The sequence below is a fragment of the Seriola lalandi genome, unplaced genomic scaffold (assembly GCF_002814215.2).
Source record: "Seriola lalandi dorsalis isolate HSWRI2012SDOR001 ecotype SW California unplaced genomic scaffold, Sedor1 jcf7180002054440, whole genome shotgun sequence".
NCBI lineage: Eukaryota > Metazoa > Chordata > Actinopteri > Carangiformes > Carangidae > Seriola > Seriola lalandi.
This window is the reverse complement of record NW_019524993.1, coordinates 634786-658312: the sequence shown is the minus strand read 5'-3', so window position 1 is coordinate 658312 and position 23527 is coordinate 634786. Positions and strand designations below refer to the sequence as shown.

At 38.9% G+C, this 23527-nt stretch overlaps 1 protein-coding gene across 4 annotated transcripts in view; it reads left to right on the top strand.

Annotated features, from left to right (window-relative positions):
- Positions 1-23527, top strand: part of tead1b (TEA domain family member 1b) — a 48342-nt gene that overhangs the window by 7424 nt on the left and 17391 nt on the right. For 3 of the 4 annotated variants that reach the window (XM_023410839.2, XM_023410843.2, XM_087175276.1), the window contains exons 3-4: positions 7008-7260; positions 23411-23475. In XM_023410839.2, coding sequence (XP_023266607.1) covers positions 7113-7260; positions 23411-23475 — 213 coding nt within the window. In that variant the 5' untranslated portion in view covers positions 7008-7112. Of the gene's footprint in view, positions 1-7007; positions 7261-23410; positions 23476-23527 lie in introns of those variants that run through there. The other variant, XM_087175277.1, reaches the window with a different exon arrangement.

Sequence of the window (23527 nt, the reverse complement as noted above, 5' to 3'; positions counted from 1 at the left end):
AAAACACATTTAGAATTTTCTTCAGTTACCAGTAACAATTCCCCATAAATATTTACATCATTAAAAAACCTAAATAATCTCTTTAGGAATATTTATGCTGTGACTTGCTCCTCTTAATGAATAATTATTTCAACAGCAACCTTGTAACATTTTAGGGAAAACTTCACATTCATGCAAGGCAATATGTTGGTATAACATCAAATCTACATTACTAATGATATTGCAAAAATATTTGTGCACAAATACATTCTTATTGCACTCTCAGTCATTACCAAAATAAAGTCACATCATACATAATTTGTAAGTAGAAAAAATAATCACATTTGATTTTGTTAATGTCACCTGGCTGCACAGCAACCCTTAGGAGACTGTTTTATGGCAGATGAATCCAGTGTGATATGAAGGAGTTGCCAGGGGAAAAAAGAAAGGAGGGGAAAGGAATAATGAGACGAGACAAGAAAGAAAGAAGTATATGGGGGGATAAATGATGGCCAGAAAAGCAGAAGAAAGGAGATGGAAGTCGGTGTGAATTGGCAGAGCCAAATGCAAATGGTGGCCTTCATGCTCATCACTGTGATTTGTTTTTTCATGCCCATCCGCACGCGTCCTGATTGAGCCAGTGGCCAGCCCTCGGCCTGCTCTGCTCTCATAACTGTCAGGAGATCCTTTATCTGACGGACCTTTATTTACAGCTTTAATTTCCTGAGCTTTATGTGTTCCGCTCGCACTCCACACCGCTGTGACATGGGCGTATGGTGTCTGGAATGCACTGCAAATTTTTTGATAGGCAAATATCCTCTGAGCTTTCATTACATTTCATGTTTGAATGATAAATTGTATTTTTTATATATTTTGGTATTACTGGCAGGACAGTGATGTATCCTCAGAAGGAGAGATTTTTGTCTCTGAGATTACAGTCAATTTTACCTCTGTTGTTCAGAGTGGAAGACCTTTAGCTATGCCTCTTTTCTCGGCTGCCGACATATCTGATGTTGTCCAGGTCATGTTGTTGCTACCTGTTTCTCAGACTGAGGCAGGTAGAAAGAGCTGCTTTGACAGAACCTGTAAATCAATCCCATTCTCTGGCAAACAAAGATTGATCCCACAGTGGCCTGATGGTTGCTGGGTGGTGGGATCCAGGCCTCAGATTTGAGTGGGATGATATCAGACAGATTCATGGCACCTAAGCATGCCGGTTCAAAGAGGCATGAAATAAACACTAGGCCACTGCCAATAAAAGAAGCAGCATAAGTACATTTTCTAGCTTCTCCAGTGGACCTTCGGAAATTGGTATTGAAAACCTTGTTTATTCATTCATCTGTACTCCAGAGCTGTAGATTTATTCATGAAACATAAAGGAAAATACAGAATCAATCGTTTTTCTTGCATAGTTTGGTGACATACTGTATTCTGTTTGGAAATGTTTTTGACATGACTGTGGTCATTTAAATTTTTCCCTGCTATCCGTCCCGATTTATTTTCTTAAATGAAATTGCAGGAGTTAAGTATGTGCTTCAATAGTTTTTCATTTTTAAGTAAATGCTGGGACTGGTGTTCATTGTTGCACCTGTTTTGTTGATTTTAATTTATTTTAGACAGTATCCGCATGCCTCAACTTTGCCCTGAGTGACAAAGCTTTCTAAATAAACTCGGAAGGGTATCTCTATTGATTTTAGGTTAATTTTATTTAATTTTTTGTATTCCTTTAACTGCATCTCAAGGTCCTCAAAGACTTCATTCCATAAACATGCTTTTCCTGAAATAATTAATTTGTTTTAATGACAGACACTAAATGGAATTTCAGAAACGTCTGTCATTGTAAATGTTCATAGTTGGTTATGTGTTTCTTAAAATGAAATACTTTTGACATTGCTGTTATAATTATGCAAAGGCCAGGATATGTCTTTATAACATGCTGAAAATTTTGAGTTTTGAAATCACAGGGTAATTATAGTTTTACACACTGTGGCCTTAACTACTATGGGCCATTATGGGGTGCACAAAAGTCATTCACAGAATCATTATTGCACCCTCTGAGATAACGGCACAAAAGAACTCCACATGGAAAATTACATTTGAGACCTCTCATCTGCTATTTCATTACCTTGCTCTGTCTGATGGGTGAAATGGGTTCTCTTAATTTAAGGAGCTGGATTCCAGCTTGGTGAGTGGTTTATGTAATCTCACAGTAAGTGTAATTTCCCATAATGCCATGTCACAGCTACTACTCTGCTTAGCTACCACATTCACTTATTGCATTGCGGGCCATCTTTACCCCGCATCTCACAAATAAGACCATTTCTATGGTGTACACCTTCCAAAGACAGAAGTATGCAATTATCTGTAAGCCACAAGTGTTTCTATGGGTGACATTCATACCTTCTTTTGACAGACACACATTAGTCCGCAGATTCTAAGGCACTAAGAGACTGTCTTCAATGACAACGCTGCTAGGTTATTCACATGTTGCACATCGCAAAAGCATCCAATTGATGTCATGGGATACAAAGAAACTAATCTATTGAGGATGGGGATGACTTTTATTCTGTATTGTTTCAGTATTTGTATGAGGACAAGTCAGCAAACCCCATTATCAGGTGGCATGATAAGATATAGATAACAGTGTTACTAGTTTAATAGATAAATAAGCCTATATGTTGATTTTCTGTTTACTCGTACTGGTATTTAAAGAAGACCTATGCATTCCCATTTATTGTGGACACATGAACAACCTTACCCCACACCCTTTTCCTTCTTCATTGCAAACAGTCATTTCTTTCTTCAATAATCCACCAAATCTCACATTATATGTTGGTAATGGTTTAATGTTTTAGCAACATTTATAGTTTGACAGTGTAGCATCAAGGAGCAAGAGCTGAATGAGTGAAAACAGTTGGGATAGTTTCGTCAGTCATCCAAAAAATAAGATATTTTGGATTCTCTGCAGTGCAGTGTCTCACAAATCTACACTTACAGTATACAGTATGTGTCTGCACTATATAATTTTTTATTTATTAGTGGTTCATTTAATTACAATAAAAAGATTCCTTTAACTATGTGTAGCTGAGTGATACACTGTTGGCAAAGACATTGACTTTGTTAGTTGTCAAATTATATGAAGCAGTAGCAATTATTTGAACATCATGTAATGTTAACACATGTAGTGTTACATAACATTTTGTAGAAACTCATAAAGTTCTTATCATGTTGCTAATAATTTATATATTTGTTGACCGTAATGCTTAAATCCTTCAATAAATTATTTATAAATGTTAAATTGCATTAGTCTGCACCCATGTTTTATTCATGTTCATATAAATCTGCACACTCTCCAAACATCTGCTATTTGCAGCTAAAGTTGAATTAAGTCTTTCAGTTCAAAGTGTTACCATTACTTAGACTTTCTGAAATTGTTGAAAATATATTCCCGAAGTGTTAAATAAAGGATCAGGATGAAGTAGAACAGTAGAACTGCCAGACTGTGGCAGACAATTTGTTTAATCCACAAGAAATTCTGAGAAAACATTACTCAGATGACAAAGAAACAGATTGAAATAAGTAGGAAAACAGCATACCTGCTGCCCCAATCATGATTATATTACAGATTATTATTACAGATCAGGAAATTATGTGATGGTGCACAAAACATCATCAGAGCAGTTATTTCTTTAAATAGTGGATTGGAAGTCGAGAGTCAGCTTATCTGGTGATGTCTGGTTTGTTGTGTTGTTTGTATTAGATGACTTGTTTCAGTTTTCTCAGATAATGATCAGCATCCAGAAGACACATTTGATCTCACATTAGAGAAAAGCCCTCTGGAGAACCATTGTTTATGGAGTAACATCTGTATTGACGTACATGTGTTGCAGAGTGATTGTAGACATACTCAGTGATCTAGCTACTTCAACAGTTTTGACTTTTACAGCTTTACATTGAATAGGCATTGTATTGGTCTTTTATAGTTTTGTAAGCAACACTTTTCAGCAGCAGTAGTTATTTAATATTGATGTAGTTCTTGATATGTTTGACTTATGGTCAGATAAGATAGTGAGTGGATTTATACTGTAATTCATTGAATGCTACTGTAATAGTAATAATTTCCTGTTGAGGTGTTGTAATAAAGCACTGGCAAAGGTGGAAAACAGTGGTGTGCAAGAATCAATCTGCTTTGATGAGGAGATCCACAAAGTCACCAAGGACTACTTAAAGTATCACTTTATCAACTTTAATGTACCATAGCAAGAAAAAATAACCAGTGCTCATAAAAATGAAAATTGTTGGAAATTTGTAGAAAATTGATATTTTTCATAAGAGGATTAGAGGGATTTACAAAATATGTTTGTTAGAAAATTCATAAAAAAGCACTAGACTTATTAGACTAGATTAGGCATTATAGATACTTATTAAAACATACTTAAAGCAACTTTTGAGAAAAATATCAATGCAACCTAATTGCATTTTTGACTTAAGCTTTTACAAACACTGTAATTCTGTGTTTGGACCTCATGAGGGTAGAAACAAATATTTTCTTCAGAAGCTCATCTTGCTGTGAAAATGTAAGGTGGAAGTGATTACCAGCGCAGTTCATCATTTGGTTGGGATGAGAGGAGCACATCTAGAAAGAGTCCCAGCCTTTTAGTGGTTGAAATGGGAATTTTTTCCCCTCCCTCATCAGTTTGTGAGTTAGTTCTGCAGTGTCAGCAGTCAGCACACAAAAACGGAATTCAGTAAAAGCTCTCTCTGCTCTCTGGGAGTGTTTTTTTCCCCCAACAGCTTGCTCCCATCCCCCCTTTCCCCCTCATGAACTGACATGCTGGAAGAAACATATGCTACTATTCCCACTTCCTGACAGCTTGTGCTGCTTGAATAGGATCTTGCTCAGGGAGGAAGCAGTTGTCTGGAAAGAGTGGAGAGATTAGGAAAGGAGAAAAACCATAGTGATTTTTCTGTAAAGGAAATAAAACAGTATTTTAAAATTGAGTTAAGGGTAAAGACAGTAGCTGCTTGGCAGTTGGCAGAAATTCTGAGATTGTTTTATGTTGAAAGTTAAGTAGTTTCATTCTGAGCTGATAGATAAAAAGTCACACACAGTAGCTACGTTACTCAGTGTTAGAGTGACTTTGATTGCATGGAAGTAAAACTCAGTGGCAGGGCAGCGTCACATAATTTCACACCGGAAGAGTGCTAGGTCACCTTACATTTTGTGTAGTATAAATTGCCTTTGCAGTGACAGCAGCATATCAGCAGAACAGCAACAGCTGGAGTCCTCCATCAATGTGTACACTAGATTTGTTCGGCCACAGAATTGTTGTGCTCACAGAAACATTTGACAGGGCTCACAGCCCAATATACACTCATGTTCTTACTATGTTTATGGGAAATATACATAAAGCCTAACATAACACTTCAGGTCTCCCAGCGTGAGTGAAGCGGGAGCAGTTAACAGTTGCACTGAACACCTAAAAAATGCAGCTATGAACTAATACAAGTCGTGTTTACACAACCCAGTATTTCCTCTTCACTTGTTGGTCAAATGAGAGCTACATGGACACTTACATTGGATCCCTTACCAACTTGTTACCTTGTGTTTCATGTTGGTAATTTCCATGCTGCCAACTCTACCTTGGAAATTGTACCAGTATAAACTCAACCTCTACATGATAATGACAATAATGGAAATGATCAACACAGAACCTATTCTGATGTCTCCTTCTTATGTAATTTAACCACTTTAATAAAGTCTCTTGAAGTCCTGGGTTGGGCTCTGTGGCTGCTAACACCACTTTATTCAGAATGCTTTCCATTCATGAAGGCCACACAGTGTATATTAACTGTAATATTGCTTAAACTCATTTTACCACACACATGCTTCACTGGTACCCAATAAAATGCCATGATTAGTCACGTGTACATTCATGAAGTTGTATTGTGTAAGAATCATTGCCCATAATATGCATGATAGTCTGCTGGTTTATGTTACTGGACATGTTACGCATTTCTGCTTTTGATTTAGTCACCGCATAATGATACAGCCCTCAGTTTATTAGCTGCAGATTCATCTAGCTTGTTGGTCTTGTCAAAAGCTGCTGGTGAGATGAGACTTTCTCCAGTTGTGTGAGCAGCTTGGTAAGACGAACAAAGGGGACTGGCTCTTGAATTGTGCTGTAGTCTGTTAATGGCAGTTTTCTTGTAATGCCTGCAGGTCTCCAGTCTACTTAGGAAAAAACTCCTCTGGCTTCTCTGTGTTGCTTGAGTGTCTGATGTCTGTACGCTATCATAATGTGATGGCTGTGGCTGACTGGTGATGTGAGCTCTACAGATTAGTAGCCACAATACTTTTTTTCCACTTTCATTTTTACAGCATAGTGTTGCTGAACTTGAATGTTTTTTGATGTAATGCCTTGCTTCGCAATCACAGAGTTACACACATTTACACTGGAGATCAAGTGCCTTTGCTCAAGGGCACCTCGGCAGTGGTGGTAATGAGGGAGTGTCAAATGCTGCCCTCTCATTTCCTGACCCAGATTTATCGCTCCAGATTAAAGAGGCAACTTTAGGGTGGCTATGGCGTGATAAAGCTTGTAAAATGTTAAATGAGGGTAGAAAACTTAATTTCAAAAACAAATTGCAAGCTACAGGTATGTACAAATTTGTGGACTCACCTCATCTATCAGGCATGGAATGCATTTCCCATCATAGTCTGAAGCATTTATCTGATCTCTAAACAAGTCTGAATGATTTTTTAACCTTTATGTTCTGTCACTTAATAAGAAGGAAGTGCCACAAGTTCATGAGAGAAAATGTTTAAATTGTTTAAACCCATAACATCCATTGTATATCAAGTCAACAGCATTCTTGGTGATGTTCAAGTTTGTTTGGCTGCTTTTGCTCCATATTGTGCTCTCAACTAACAGTGTGCACTCTGTGTTTTTTTTTAGAAGCAGATGTTTGCTGTTCTGTTTTGGAGAATGACATCTTGGTTGTGTTTGTTTCTTTGGGAATTCCAGGTCTCTCCCTAGTCTGCTCCAGGCTTAAGCTTGGAGAGCCCAACCGCCACGATTGATCCCAGCAGCTGGAGCGGCAGTGAGAGCCCTGCCGAGGATCTGGAGAGGATGAGCGACTCGGCAGACAAGCCCGTAGACAATGATGCCGAGGGGGTGTGGAGCCCTGACATTGAACAGAGCTTCCAGGAGGCCCTGGCTATCTATCCTCCTTGTGGACGCAGGAAGATCATCCTTTCTGATGAGGGAAAGATGTACGGTAAGTTCACATGTTTGTATGTGTGAGTTTTAACCCAAGCGTTATTTGTCTTGAATAATATTGTAATAGGTGAGAACGGAAAGAGCTCAAAAATATCAATGTCACTCTTATGTCTGTCCTTAAATATGAAGCTAGTGTGAGCAGCTATTTAGCTTAGCTTAGCATAAAGACTGGAAACATTTCTTGGCCTCCAGGAAGTAACTGTGCCTGGCCAAAAAATATACTGGTACACAACCTCCCCCATGAAGACCACAGCCTGTCATTTTCACTTAGGTGTTTGTATGGATCCACTGCTGGCTGAAGTTTCATGTTTAACAGACAGACATGACAGTGGTATTAATCTCCTCATTTAAAATGAGGCAAAAAAGTGAAAAAGCATATTTTCCAAAACGAAAAAAATAAATCAATACATGGTCCTGAGTAATGTAACATTATACGACTGTCAGTCTCAAATTTATCTGTGATGTGTTCTGTGATGGTGGCTATACAGCCACCACTCTGGTTCATAGAAGTGCAAGTTTATAAGTAAAGCAGCATGAACTATTAGTCAGTAGCAGATGGTACTGCGGCTGCCACCAGCTGTGCCCTCTCTCCTCCCTCCACTTCCCCCCATTCCTGGCTGGGTGATGTCATGGAAAGAGGGAATATTTTCTCTCTGTGGTGTTGGACCGTCTCACAGCCTGTCAGTGTCAAGTGAAAGCAGAAAGCCCCTCAGAGCATTCGCTTGCAGCTGTCATGTGACCCCTCCGGCCAAACAAAATGTAAATTCTAGGAGTTTCAGTGAAACCCCTCAGCTGCCACTACAAAGATGTGGGCTCAGACAACAGGACCCTCCCCATTGTCTTTTCCTCCAATTCCCCTGTCCCCATACAGAGTGAAGCTGGCAGAGAAGCTGTCCCTCTGCCGTGGATTAAAGCATGACAATTCAGTTTTTCTAGTGTTACAAATGAGCAGTGCTAAGTGCAGTCCTTTCTGTTAGTCAGTAGACATTCTCAATATGATGAAAATGTTCAGCTTTCTGGCTGTGGCATTAAAAAGGTCAAATATTCTTTTTAATGTATTCTTTTTGAGAAGTTACGGAGCAAGTAGATATTCAGCATTACTCATACTTTTTGATTTACATATACTGCAAATACCAAAAGACCTTGAATGTAGGTTATAGGTGCTTAACTTTAAAACAATCAAATTAGATATACATAAGAATTATTGTAAACTCAGGCAAAAGACAAACCACTGAAATCTACCTAATGAAAAAGACAAAAGATGGTTACTTGAGAGATTCAGAACCCCAATAACAAACCCAAAGAAAGGTTTTGTTTTTGTGGTATTGAATCCACTTTAAAATCTGCTGAGTAGACAACTGTAGGGTTGAATAGACATTCGTCCTGCCAGATGTACTCTGTATCTGGTTACACGTTGTCTCACCAGTAGCAGAATCCTTTGTCTGTCTGTCTCGTCTTACTGAATCAGAACTATAAGATACTAGACAAAAAGTAAAAGTGTAGAAACTGAAAATATACAGCAAAGAAAGCTAATGCAGTTAAATATTGTAAAATTGTGGAAGAAAATTGAGGTAAATGCCTGTGTTCAGTTTTTGGAAAGCTGTGGACTTTTTTTTTTTTTAGAAGGCAGAACTTGGGAATACAGTCCTCTTGCTTAAGGTATGGGCTTTTAATGGGACAATGTAATGGATTGCTAACAGTCTCATATATTTTCTGGGGACACTGCTTGTTGTTCAGACCTCCAACTGTTGCTGCAACCTAGTGCCAATTCCATCATGCCATGACCTGTGACAACCCCCCAAAGCCAGGAAGGTGCCATGGGTCTTTCTTAGAGAAAAAAAGCAGCCATGTTTTATTTTGAATAGTGATAATTGAGCTGTTCATTATTGGAATCCAGAGTTAACCAAATATAAAACTAGACCAGGAACAATACAGTGGATTTTGGATGGTGTTTTGCCTGCGTAGTTACACAGTATGTACAGTATGGACACACTCACTCGATGTAAATAGTAGGGCACATGGTCAAATTTGACACTAGGAATGCAGCCATTTAGAAGCAACAGGACAGTCTAGCAGGAGAGTGTTGATGCCTACATTGATGCTGAAGTTGAAAATGTTTTGTAGCCATGAAACCCATGAATGATATACAGTAAGGCCAAAGCATGTAGGGAGCGGCCAGTTTGATTACCTCAGTGTTGAAAATTACAATGAGCGCAGTGTTGTGAATCTTTTGAGGAATGCTTGGAATGTGACTCCGGTCATTATTTTCTCTTATTACGCTGACATACAGTATTTACAGTTTTTGTGGGCAAATCTTACAAAATGCTTACCATTATTACTTTTGACTATGCCTTCCACTCCCTTATTCCTCTTTATGTGATATGTGAATGTGGGAAATATTGTAACAATCATTATTCAGTGTTTAGTTGCAAAATAAATGATGTTCTATAAGGGATTTATAATGTAGGAAAAAAATCTTTGCCTTTTAGCTTGCGGTTTTGATGTCAGTGAGGTGAACCGACACAAACCTAAAACCTATCCTGGTCACTTATCCTGCTAGAGTATAAGATGCATTGGTGTAAAGAACAAAACATGTATATAGACAGTTTTACTATTTATTTTACTATTTAGAGAAGTAAAATATTCAGAAATATTAGAAATGTAAGCCCTGATCCCTATAAAAACAAAGATGCTCTCTTGTGAACACTGTATATTCTTTGAATGACACCTCAGATTTTCATTGATGTTAACTGTGCACGTATTTGGAATGCCAAAGACAAGTAACCAATGAAGTGGTCCTCCATGCTGCTACAAGGGATTGATTTGTCCAAAACATCCAGTGATTTGTCTTTCAAGAGGGGAAGGGTTCAGCTAATCATGGTGAGGCTGATATGGCACTGTGATCCAGGTCCATAGGGTTTATAACAGACACAGACAGACACCACACAAAACCTCTTATGGCATCTGAGATGAAAGTTGGCTACAAGGAGACAGGTATTTTGTAGTTGAGAGACCCTGGGGATGGCATAGTGTTCCATACACAGAGCTCATCACAAGAGGAGCCGCCCTGAGTGCCCTTAAGCCCTTTGTTATCCTGGGGTAGAGTGCAGTTAATTAGCAACAGTCTCTATAGCAACTGTGTTGCGGTTCAAAACAATTTCTAATTTCTGCTTCTTAGCTTATTGTGGTGTTTACCTGAAGTGTTTCGGATGTGCTGAGACCAGTGTTGGCTGGCACTGTGCCCATTCTCTGAGGCTAATTGTGGCTGCAATGGAAGACACTACATCTGCATAGACTGTATCGCCCAGCATTTGCCTTGGCCCCAGAGTTTACTTAGGAGAACATTTTAAAAAGTAAAGGGAAATGGAGGGCACTGGCCCCTAGCCAAAGGCCTAAGATTCTGCACTTGCATAATTCACCTGCTGTGCTGGGCTGCATTCATTTACCCCAGAAATAGAGTTGATAAATGAAACAACACGCTTCACTCAAATTGTATGTTTATTCATTGAGTTATGTATTTGCACTTGCCCCGCAAGCTAAATGACATTGGTGAATTTTTCTCAGTCACTGTTTAAAAAAAAAAAAAAGAACTGGTTCTTATACCATCTCTGGCCAAAAAAACATGCAAATACCTACTCTACCTGTAGGCTATACCACACCCATACAGTGTTTTTCTTGTTTTTGCAGAGGCCACTTGTTGTATTTAATGCCTGAGTTTTTAAGTCTATTGAAATGTTAAAGGCTAAGTCATATTCATCTTTCCTGACATTTTTTTAGGTGCTCTTTACGCCAGTGTCATTTAATCTATCAGTGTGGTTCTGATAAGCAGGAGCAGTCATCATACCATTCATTTTACATATTTAAAATGATAAATACAGTCAAATGATTGAAAGCCATATATGTTTTAATATTCCTGTTGCAGGCACACTGCTGGACATTATGCCTCTGTCTGCACGTGACTTTTGATGTAAAGCTTTTCCTGTTACCATTCTGCTGTTTGCTCTGCCATCTCGTCAGTGATCCAGCCCAGACCCCTCCTGTGGGAACTAAGTGGCACTTGGTTTGCAGAGATGCCAAGGATGAGTTAGATATAATGAGCAGACCTGGCTTGCCCCCGATGGCCCAGCACTGTGCTCCTCTGGGTCTCGTCTCACCGGGCCGAGCATGCTCTGAGACAGAGCGAGCGGATCTGATCCTCCCTGCTGGGCGGATAATGAGGAATTCTGGGATCAGCTCAGGCTCCCCGAGTCACCTGCATTCACTCAGAATGGAGTGTGAGGAACTTCATTGCAGGAGAGGCATCACACACCTCCAGAATAATCCCTCATTTGTTCCCTTGTCATTGTCAGTGTAAGGCTACCGTGTTTTCACACACATGGTAGTGAAAAAAGTCCAATTATTTTATGTCTTTCTCAAAAGGCGTAACTGTTGAAAGTGTAAATAGTATTGATGCAGGTATGATGAGGGAAGGAAGAAGCCATTTTGAGTTAAGATTCAAGATTTTGAGGTTGGATTGTGACAAACTGGTTATTTATTCATCACGGGTCGCCATGGAGATGCCTTATACTCATTTCAGCTTGATACAGTGACAGAGATCAAACACGTGCCTACGGTTGATGTGAATGGGTCAACAAGCGCGAATTGACCTGGTTTTGTTACTCTTCTCACGAACATGGTGGACCAGACACCGCTCTACTCAACAGGGGTTTTTATTACGGGTAGGAAGTTTGGCTAATGTTGTTGATGTGAATACAGTATTGATATAACCGATTACCTGGCTAATTTAAAAATGGGAAAAGAGAGAACAAAAGTATATGAGTGAGAGCATGTGAGAAATGGAGACTAAACAGTGACTGTAACTCAACTTTGTGCTGTACTGATTTTATAAAGTAATGTGCATGACAACTAGAGTCACAGACCTCCAAAAATGAACCTGACAGCAGCCTCACATGATGCGTCCAGTAGAGAGCGTGACATACAGCATGTATATTAAGTATGAAAAATATACCACTTTGTCTACCTGTCTCTCCAGCATTTTGAAACACATGTACATGTTTAATTCAAATAGTATTTAAATATTATCATATAAATACTATTAAATAGTACATGTATATGTTTTGATGTGATCCTTTCATGTCTGTCTGATGTTCCTCATGGTCCTTCTGCACCTGTTGTTTTGCACTGCAATGAGATGCACTCATGGGTCTAATATGCCCAGTAGACACTAGTCAGAGCAAATGGAGCCAACAAAAAACATATAGATAATAATAAATGGGTTGAGATCAAGTTGATTTCACCGCACTTGTTTTGTATCATTCAGTTACTACATATCTTTAGCTTATCGTCCATGTGTGGTTTTGTGTCTCTGAGAACGAGCAATTAATGAGGCTCAGCCCCAAAATGGGTCTACATTTAGAGCTCCCCTGTTGCTGAGCAGCAGAATTGATTTTGAAGTGCATATTATTTCATGGCAGTCTGTTCAGGGGGCAGGTTTCAGCTCTAACTCATGTCCATGTTGTGGTGACCAAGCATGACATGTTGTGGCTCGTGTGAGAATCCAGTCTCCTGCCCATGGCCTCATGTTGTTGAGGGTTCATGCCTCACAGGGCTGCTTACCATGAACTATGGTGATAGACAGGCTCAAAGTGTAAGCAGTACTGATGCTGACCAGACTGTGAAGAGATGTTACTGGGAGAGGATTTGTTAGTGCAAGAGTAGACTTTCTGTAGCAGAGATTCAGCATTTTGCTTTGCACATGGCATGTGCTATATTAAATGATCAAAATTTTCCCTGGAACGAGCTTCAAGTGGCAAGTTTATAGTCACTACATTACATCACAACAGTGGGTAATGTTTTCACAATCAAATAGTGTACTGTGTCACCCTAAAATGTTGCTGACCATTGTTTATGTTTCAATTTTAGAAATTAAGTTCCAATAGATTTTATATTTTTACTGTATTGTATTTCCAGAGGCTAGACAAACTGCTCTGTGAGTCTCTGTTTGTGATTTTCAGACTGTGTGGAAGTGTTTGCACTGAATGGTTGGATAACAGGCCGTGGTTCTCTGCCTGCCTGAATCAGGAGCACACGGGGTGTGTCCATGCTCTGAGGACTGTGTGAGGCCCTCTGAGCCAGGCTTCTGGTTTCAGGTTGCATGTTCTCAATTGGTTGCTTTTGTTTGACTAAAACACAGTGAGACGCTGGGCTTCTTAAAGATGCAGTGTCACTTTTCATGCTCTCTTCAAGAAAAGTCATCAGTTTCATGCTGATTACATCATACCCCATTGATGAAACACTTTTATTCTGACATGATCATCTCATACTGATGGGACCATTTTGTGTAATCAACATATGAATGGAATCTGAATGCCAGTGTTATTCTCTCACCCAGAGCACACGGACTACACTCCAGTGCTAACACAGACCGTCATGTCTCTTTCTGTGTTTTCTGTTTGTGGAACAGAGAAAGGTCTCTCAACACTGAACAGCATCCCTGGAAACAAAGGCTGTACTCATAGCCATTAAATGATCATACTCAGAGCTGTATTATGGTCTGACCTTAATAATCTATGTATATGAACATTTATTATCCTTGTAATCTAATAGTAAGTGCATGTCTATTATGTCCTGACTATCTGGGGTAATTCTGTCAACTATTTAGGACCTTGTGTCTCTCCAAAAACTTGGATTCAATTACAAGTTTCAGTAAAGATTCCCTCAGCTTGTGCTCATGATTACAAAAGAACGTGAGACAGAAGAACCCATCATGACCACAAAGTTTGACTTTTCATTTATACACATTGGTCACAGCCAACATGTCTTCCTTTGTGCTCAGATGCTGAATTGATCCTGAGAGATTGAAAATATTGATTTGACTCAGTGTCTTACTTTGTTGTGGAGAAGGGGGGTAGTGCACCTTCCTGACTGTTAGCGCCATGTTCACACATTGGACTTGCCACACAGCCAGTTCCTCGGGAGACTCATAATTACAGCCGTCCTTTCAGATTAGTCCAGCAGTCTGTCCAACTGTGGCTTCACTCCCTGGTCATTTATTTCATCTGTTTCTCTCTCCTGAGAGGCACACCTCAACACAATGACCAGGCCAGCCTCTACAATAATGTATGTGATGATAAACACAGTGGCTCCTAATTGATAGAGTGATTCAGACAAGGGCTGGCTGTGCAAATTGGTCCCCTGTGAGTATATTGCACAGAGTTGGGACTAACAGGTTTCAGCTCTGGCCTTGTTTGAGAGAGGTAGTGTGGAGAGAGAGGAAATAGAATGGGCTGGACCTGCTGAGTGATAAAGAGGCTGTCTTTGCCTCCTCAGCCCCGTCTGAATACAGGCACAGTTCAGCAGAGGTTGGCTGCTGTAATCCTCTCAGTGTCTCCAGGAAGGCTCAGGTTAGTGACCTGCTGCTTTGTGATGTCTTGTAAGATTTTGAGAGAACACCTCACCTTTAATCCCCCACTGTTCAACTAACACATTAGCTCAACCACTCCTGACCCAGCCCCTGCGATAAAGCCTTTTATCCAGCTCAATAAGGTCATTTGAAGTTAAGTATTGATTTCTTTTGGTGTCCAGAGAAAAAATGGATTTTTAAGGAGCTGTTAATTACAGTTGTACACTACATTATATAGAGAACTTAATTTTGCCAGGGCTGGATTTTTAAACCCTGAGTGATACTTAAAATCATCAGTTAAAGTCTAAGAACCTGTAATGTCTCTTAGCAGAGCTTCGTTCAGTTGACTTCACTATATATTTTATATCAATATATATATTGGATATCTATTTGCAAAAGTGTACATTTGATTTGATATTTGAATGGCTATACTTATGTAATTCAAAATTGCATTAGGAGTAGAAATTCTGGAAATGCAAAAAAGAAAAAAAAACAAAGTTGCAATATTTTGCGAAAAAGTTTTTGCGCCTGGCTTAGATGGAAAAGTTTTGTTTGGGTAAATGCAAAGTGCAATGGAAACAGACTTGGTGAATTCATCATGACGTACATGAATAGTGTGTTGAAACAGTGCAACAGATGAAAACATCAGATTGTGGAACAATGAGGAGACTGTAACCTTCCTCAAATTAATACATGGAATATTGCTCATGAATTAATTATTATTGTTCGTTTGAGGTTTTACTGGTGCTCTTAACTATATCACTTTTTTGCCAATTTTGCTAAATTTGGAAGGAAACTTTATCAGTGAAACAGAACGACTTGGTGAATGAATTTGCAGATATTAAAGTTGATCATGTTTGTGTTTTGCCAAACTGTTTTGGATTTGGATTGTTGCAATTAAAAAAAGCTTTCTATTCACCAAAAATATGTACTTCTGCTTTTTCAACCAGTTCAGTACTATTAGACCCAAAAACATTGGCCTTCGCACACATGACAGAATAAAAGCAGTGCTGTCATCACGAAACAGACAGGTTTTAAAATCACGTGTGATCAAAGTTACAAAATAAATTCCCACAAAACAGAAAACCCACTCAGTGTCTTTATCTGTTTCCATTTCAGGCTTTTAAATAAATGAACTGCTCTTAATTGTAGGCTCTTATTTTCATGTCCCTCCTTTTCTTGTCTAAATGAGGACTGAATACAGCTGCTTCCTGTGGATGTGGGAGGAACACCCATATTCACGTGAGGCCAGAACTGAAAGAGCCTGTGAGAATTTTATGCTACATTTAAAAGACTGCTGTATGTAAATAAAAGAATGTTCCACGGAATCAAAAAAGTATCTAAGAGTATGAAAGTTAAAAGCTCAAATACGTACAATATACTTGCTGGTTATTATATTTACATAATTAAGGACTCAACCAAGTACATGATGCATAAATGCAGAGCTAGTTTAATAAGAGGATATATGGGCTTGAACTTTTCTGATTTAGCCTGCAGGCATTGGGATGGTGTGTGTGTGAGTGTGAGTGTGTAGGAGGAGGAGGAGGGATTTCTATTGTGTCTCACAGAATAGCTTTAGTGTTTGTGATCATTGTGGCGTCACGCATACAACGTCTGGCCTTGAAGTCTTTCTTAGGGACCCACGCTTCCAGTGTGAGTGCCCAACAATACAGGAAGTTAAGGCACTTGTAACAATCAGCTGGTGGATTTAAGTCAGATGTTATGATCATCAGATATCGTGTTCTGACTTTCACAAGAGATTTCTCTGCTAAAGGCGCTTGAGTGATCAGCGGCTCTGATAGAGAGAAAAGACTTGGTAAATGTTGGTGCTGCACCTTCCTCGGGAAACACCTGCAGGATCTGGCCAGCTGCAGGCAGTTTTTATTTAGTTGTAATTGTTTAAGCTTACATAACTGACATGTTGTGTTCCCACTGCAGCAGCTGTGCGTTATTTAGTCTCATGAAATTATTCATCACACAGGAACCTAGTCGTCAGCATAGTCTTTGGCCTGTCAGCCAGAGCTAATGTAACGCTAAACTGATAGCATGGGGTTTTCCTTCCAAAAAGGGCACTGTCAATTTTCTTTTAAGTCGCAAGTCACAGCTTCTCCTCCACTTGGCAAGTGGTGGTTTCCCATTGATGTTGTAAGTAAAAGGCTTCCTGCCCCTGCCTGCTATTCCCAAAACCTGGGACGAATGCCTTCATATTGTTGGTTTAGTCTATTGTGATGCTAATGTCTGCCTGAGACCCCTGAGTCATCTATCATGGATGACAGGAAAGCTGGGGCCATTGTGTTGGTCTGCTACATGCGCGCGCGCGCGCGCGCGCGCGCACGCACGCACACACACACACACACACACACACACACACAGTGGGCTGTGGTCTGCATAACTTTAAAGTTGAAGAAGCCAAATATACCAACAAACAGAAATTATCTTTCCAAAATATTCCTATGGTTATTATGTGCATTTGGAAGTCATTTGATTTCAGCTGCAACTAACAATTATTTTCATTAATTTGTTGATTAAGTAGTTTATAAATAAAAGTGACAAACACCTATCTGAAGTTTCAAGAGCTCAAGGTAACATTTTCAAACTGCGTCTTTTGTCTGACCAACAGTCTAAAACTAGAAAATATTCAGTTTACATAAAGTCACATTTTGAGAGGCTTGAACCAGCAAATGTGGTATGTTTTCTTGTAGAAATTGTTGAAACTTAATTTAATGTCAGTTGACTGAATGATTAGTTGATTGTTTCAGTAGCAGTATATTAGATATTAGTTTCTTACTCTTGAAATGAGTATTGTTCAAGAATGTGATGTATGAGTCGGAACCAATGGCTTTTATCATAATCAATTCATCTGCCATTCATTTTCTCACGCTTAGTCTAAACAATGTCAGGAAACAATGAAATGTACCCGACACAGTTTTTCAAGAGCTCAAGGTGACTTCATCATGTCTTGTTTTGTGCCATCAATCGTGTAAAACTCAATGATATTCAGCTTCAGTAATGCAACCAAGGAAAAGCAACCAGAACCACTCAAAGTTTTTTGTTTTATATTTCTGCTTGAAAAGGGACTTAAATAATTAATGAATGACAATTTCATGTATGTTGAGCATGTTGTAGTTTAAGTACACTTTAATCATACTGTCCATTAAAAAATAAATAATTGAATGAAGGGTTAATGATAGATCTGTCCTAATGTGTTGGCCGTGCCACATGTGTGCTCTCAGTTCTGTCAGACCCTGCACAGAGAGAACCGAGCGGTAGAAGCCACACACATGCAGGCAATCTGCCGACTGATTCTTGGCCAGGCCCAGCGCTGTCTCATGGCAGAGTGCTGGGCCAGATGTGACTGTGGTTCTGCCTGCGTTAGAAAAAAGTGCTGTTACAGGAAATGGATGCTTTTAAAAAGAGGAAAAGGAAAAAAACCAGACCAGGGCAGTAAAGTATTGTTCTTGCTGCTCAAAGGATGCAACCAAGCCAGTTAAATTGTTTAATATGCCATTACTTAAATTATCCTCTGTTTGTTACACAGGTGCATAAAGGCTTTGGTAGTGAATTGTATTTGCATGCCAGTGGAGATTCAGCACTGCTTTACTCAGTATCACCTCTGTACATTCCTCATGGCAATTTAGGAAGATGGGAAAAACAATGCAAAACATGTAAAATGTATATGCAGTATGGATTTGCCTGGTAATTTTCTTCTATATTATACTACATTGATTTCGGAAAACCTGTTTTAATGACTGCCTATGGACTTAAAAATAAGATTAAAGTTGGAAAATGTTTTTCTTATTCTGTATCAGATAGCTATAAGATGATCTTTATAATCTTTTTTTAAATGTAATTCTTGCACATTTAAAATGAACAACAATAATAAACAACATCAAGCTAACGTAAAAAAATTGAAATTAATTAAATAATGTAACAATTTTTTCCAACTGATGCCTGTTTAAATCTGCCACTTTGAACCAGTGAGAAAAGCTCAGACAAAACACAAACACAGAATTCCCTCATGTGAAATAGTCAAAATTTTTACAACTTTGGCAAAAAAAATCATGTGTTCATGTAGAACCAGATTGCGAATAATAAGAGGATGATATTCAGTGCATGTAAACATCTCCAGTGCAGCTACAGTACAGTTTGATAACAGAGCGTTTCTCAGCTATCTCAATCATCAACTATAAAGGTCAGGTTTGGGTGTCAGTCCCTCAGAACTGAAGAACAAAGGCTTCTGTCTTCACTCACTATTTACACTGATGTTCAACAATCATACAGGGTGTAATCCATTGTAGGAATGTAGAGATATACCAGTTTCTTCACAGGGAGAAGCTTTAAGAAACCAGAATGCAAAATAAACCTAAAATATGTTATGTTTAGACTGAACGACATGACTTACTTCACTTTTTCTTTATTGGAAAATCTCATTCTCTTGTACATTTATGTTTTACTGTGAGGCTCCTAACATCAACAGTGTGATGGAGGGAATCGCTGTAAAAAAAAAATAAAAAAATAAAAATTATGTAGCAAGAAGCCCTGTAGTGGCTCTAATAGCTCTTACACTTGAACTGACTAATGCACTTGTTCCAGAATTTGAGGGCATAAATGTGTTTTACAAGTAACTTCAATGGACATCTGCAGAAAATGATTGCACTCTTTTTTTTTCTCTATCTGGTTTTGTCTCGAGTTCATAGTGAAGCAGAAGTCAACCAGGAGAACCTCATTTTAGAGTTTTGGGTGGCTATGTTCATTGTGAACCAACTCCATAAATGTCTTAAACATTCACAGGAAATGAGTCGGCAATGATTTTTGACAAATTGATATAAAGTAGAAGTACCAAGCATTTGATGGTTCCATCTTCTCAAATGTGAGAATTTGCAGCTTTTTTCTTGTCTTAGTATTGTGGTAAATATCTTTGGGTTTTAGACTGTTGGGTCATTTGTTTCCTTCCCTAGTTCCATTTTCACAAGTGTGAAGATGTGCTACTATAATTAATTCAGTATCTTTGAGTTTGGAGTGCTGGACGGACAAAACAAGCAATTTCAGGGTTAAATCTTGGGCTTTGAGAAATTGCAGATGACACCACCAAACACAAAACTAAACTCTCCCACATAACTAACCAAGCCAGCAAAATAACTGGTTCATCCCAAACTCCCCTATCTGAACTGTGCACCCAGTCAGTAATCAGGAAAGCCACCCTGATCAAGCAGGACTCCTCTTACCACACCCACCAATCCTTCCAGTTACTGCCATATATTTACTCTGTATGGCTTTTCCAAGTTGAAAAGGCAGAATTTAAGAAGCACGAGTTGTGAAAAATACATGCAATCCTTGCTATGTCTTATTATGGTTGTTTAGGTCATCAAGTGTTGATTTAGACACTGAAGGTCCCATTGGAGGTTATGGCAACTTATTTTTGGGTGTGGTATCTCAGAGGTTGGTCCACAGCGGAGTATGACAATACACTCCATTGTTATTCACAACAGTGGGAGCCTGTCCCAGGTTCCTTGGAGAAAGGATGCTGAGGGCCAAATTGGATTTCTGACTGAATGAGGAATCAGCTGCTTGGGGACTGTCTAGAGAAAGCTGAGCCACCGTCTCTTTGTGGGTCTGCTGCTGGAGTGCCATTCATATGTCGCAGATCCTCCGGACTCATTGAGATTCAGAGGACAGTTCACTCTGGCCAGGTGGAGGGCTCCTCCAGCTGCTGAACAGCACAAATCTGCTCAGGGGTCACACTATAAACATTTAATCCTTTCCCTGCTGCTTTGAGTGACAGAAGCACACCATAAAGAGTTAATTTTCTCAGCTGTCTCTTGGCCTTGCTACAACTGCAGACTTTATCCACTATTTCTATGAAGAACTTTTCACATGTGCAAATGGTGCTGTAGAATTAAGGAGGAATCCTTTAATGTCTGGGGATTTGATAGACTGACAAGTGAACAAGCCTTTCTTACATGGTAAATGAAATGAACTTAATAGGCATTGTAAAACACTGAACAAAACATAAATGCAGAAAAACTGAGACTGAAATGGTTCAAACGGTTTCTTTTCTGAAAACAGTTACAGGTTGATTACTAGTTTTGGGAAGCAGATTTGAATTAAAATCTTATATAAACTGAGGACAAATCAAAGTTAGTATTGTAAATGATGAAATCAGCATGTCCTACTTTTTAATTGCCACAAAGACAAAAATTGTCTGTCGTATATTATTTGTGGAAGATCATTTTTATATTTGTTTGTGGAAAAATTTAGCACCTCGTGAATTTCAGGTGCGAAAAGCAGAGTTTAGAGTCTAAAGCATTTTTGGTCCTGAATGTCTACAGTCACAATTTTTTCAGCAATTGTTTTGCAGTGCAAACACAGGGAAGAAAAAAAGAATGAGGACCAGCCAGGACCCACTGAGCTTTTTTTCAGCCTGGTGAAAAGAATGAATAATTCAACAGTAAGCAAGCTTTCAGCTGGCCATTTGTGTGCTTTGATCTACGAATCAGGAGTTTGCATGAATGCCTGTATTGTCATGTTATGTTTCCACAGTGTGTGAATTATTGAAAATAGTGCAGGCCCCTGCCTCATCTGGTAAAGTTTACACTGCAGGCACACTGGGTAGACTAGTTGGGATTGTAAATCCCCAGATGTTGTTTGTTTGTCCTGTGAGGTCGAATAACTGGGTTCACTCAGTCTGGCCTCGCCTAAATGTTCAGTGTGAAAAGAGCTCCGGGGGCAACCTTCAACAAACTCCAACTTGACGTCAAACCCCACCCCTCCCTTCTCCACTCCGCTCAGTTGAACAACAAAATGTGTAGGCGTGGCACGCAGCCAGGTGCTACAGGTATCAAAGCTCTCATGTTGCTGACAAGTGTATTCACTATATTTTTATTTAAACTCACAGAGCTTTGATAAAAACTGTATTACTCACATTTTGTGTGATTAGACTCAGCACAAACAACAACAAAAAATGCAACAACACTGTTAATCAGTTAATCTTTGGGTTTAGAGGTTTTTTTGTGTTCTGTGATATTAAAGTGAATTTTTGGGATTCAGACTGTTGAGTGGACAAAAAATGACATTTGAAGTCATCATGAACACTGGAATGTTGTCATTGCTTGTCATTGATGACATGTTATGGACCAAACAATTAATTAATCAGTAGATTAATCATTACTTGCTCTACTAGGTGGAAATACTGGGTTTTGAGGATTGCAATTGAAGCTGCTCTACCCAGCACACTTGAGCGGTACATGAGAGCGCTGGTGCCTCAACAGATGAGGCGTCACACTAGCTACTTTGTTTCCATTATACAGACAACAGAATGATAGAAAAGCATCTAGCACTGTTCTCTTGTCTGTGGATGAATCCAAAGTGTCTGCTATGTTCTTCCCTTTTATGCCCCTGAGCTTTACTTTTGTGCTCCATCACATTCTGTGATCCCTGATGTGTGACCATTGACAGAAAATGCCTTTCCTTCTGATTACCTGAGATACAGCTTATTAGCACATGTGCGATACGTTGCGGTCCCATTGTGTCATAATAAAAGTAAGACCTTTAATTGATAATGAATGAATGATGTAGAAAAATATTTCATTATTTTGAGGGTTTGGTGCATTTAATTGAGGAGCAGAGCAGACCCATGGCACTGGTTGGCTACAGCTGGACACATAATTAGAGTGCCTCCTTACCTATAATTTGTGTAATAGTTTTGGTTGGCGGCATGTTATTACCATATGAAAGGGCTAAGCAGGGGTCATGTGCATTGCTACAGCAATAAGGGCAGAGCTGAGGGCAGAAGAATGTTTGGAGCCGTTGTTAATTGGAGATCTCTACAAAGCTATGCTTTAATTATAATTTAGTCAGAGCTGCACTGTTTTAAACCCAATATATTCAGTTGCCATTATTTTCTGTAATAGTATGAACAGCTAGGTCTGTTTCCTTTCAAAGCGTCAGGCTTTGAAGAGAATGAGATTGAATTAGATTAATTTGAAAGGCTGTGCTGCTGCTGCCAGTTTTTTTCATGCTAATGTCACATGGTGTTTTCACAGGGAAATTGGATCTGGTTTGTTTAGGAGATGTACATACCTTCTGTTTTGCAAGGTTGCAGCTTATAGTTTATAGCTTTGGGTATGAATCCATGACTACTTCCTACAAATATTGTGAATAAAGCTACACATTAGCCAGGTAGCTTTAAATTTTTGTTATTCACAATTTGCTTGCTCAGAAGTTCAAACGTATTTATTGACTTGTGGTTTAAAAAAATCATCAAACAATTTCTGACTTAATTATATTCAATTTTATTTGTACAGCGGCAAATAATAATATATATTATTACTTAACTGTAGCACATAATCTTTTTCTGGAGCTTAACAGCAGTAATCTATTACCTACCTACAATTGATCTTCAGTCAATCAAATTTTACATGGTGAAAAATTGATAAGCTATTAAAGATATAAAAATATTCAATCCACCCCACTAGAAAGGAAACTAAAACCAGAAGCAATCACACTACAACACACTTAGACCTTATTAAATGTTCAGACTGAAGTATCATACACACATCATATTTACACACTCAGAAACTGGTGCACACGCACCTGTAGAAATGATCCCATGATGTGGTTTCTCTGTATATTTTCTAAATTTTCTCCCATGGTATTCTGGGTTTATCTTTAAATGTTTTTGTTGGAGATATTTGGTCCTTTTTTGTTATTTTAAAACACATTTCGCTCTGTTTTCTTGTTCACACAGGTCGAAATGAGCTGATAGCTAGATACATCAAGCTTCGGACCGGGAAGACGAGGACTCGTAAGCAGGTAAGACAGAGATGTCTCTGTTGCATGAGTGTCAGAAGGCTGTCAAATCTGA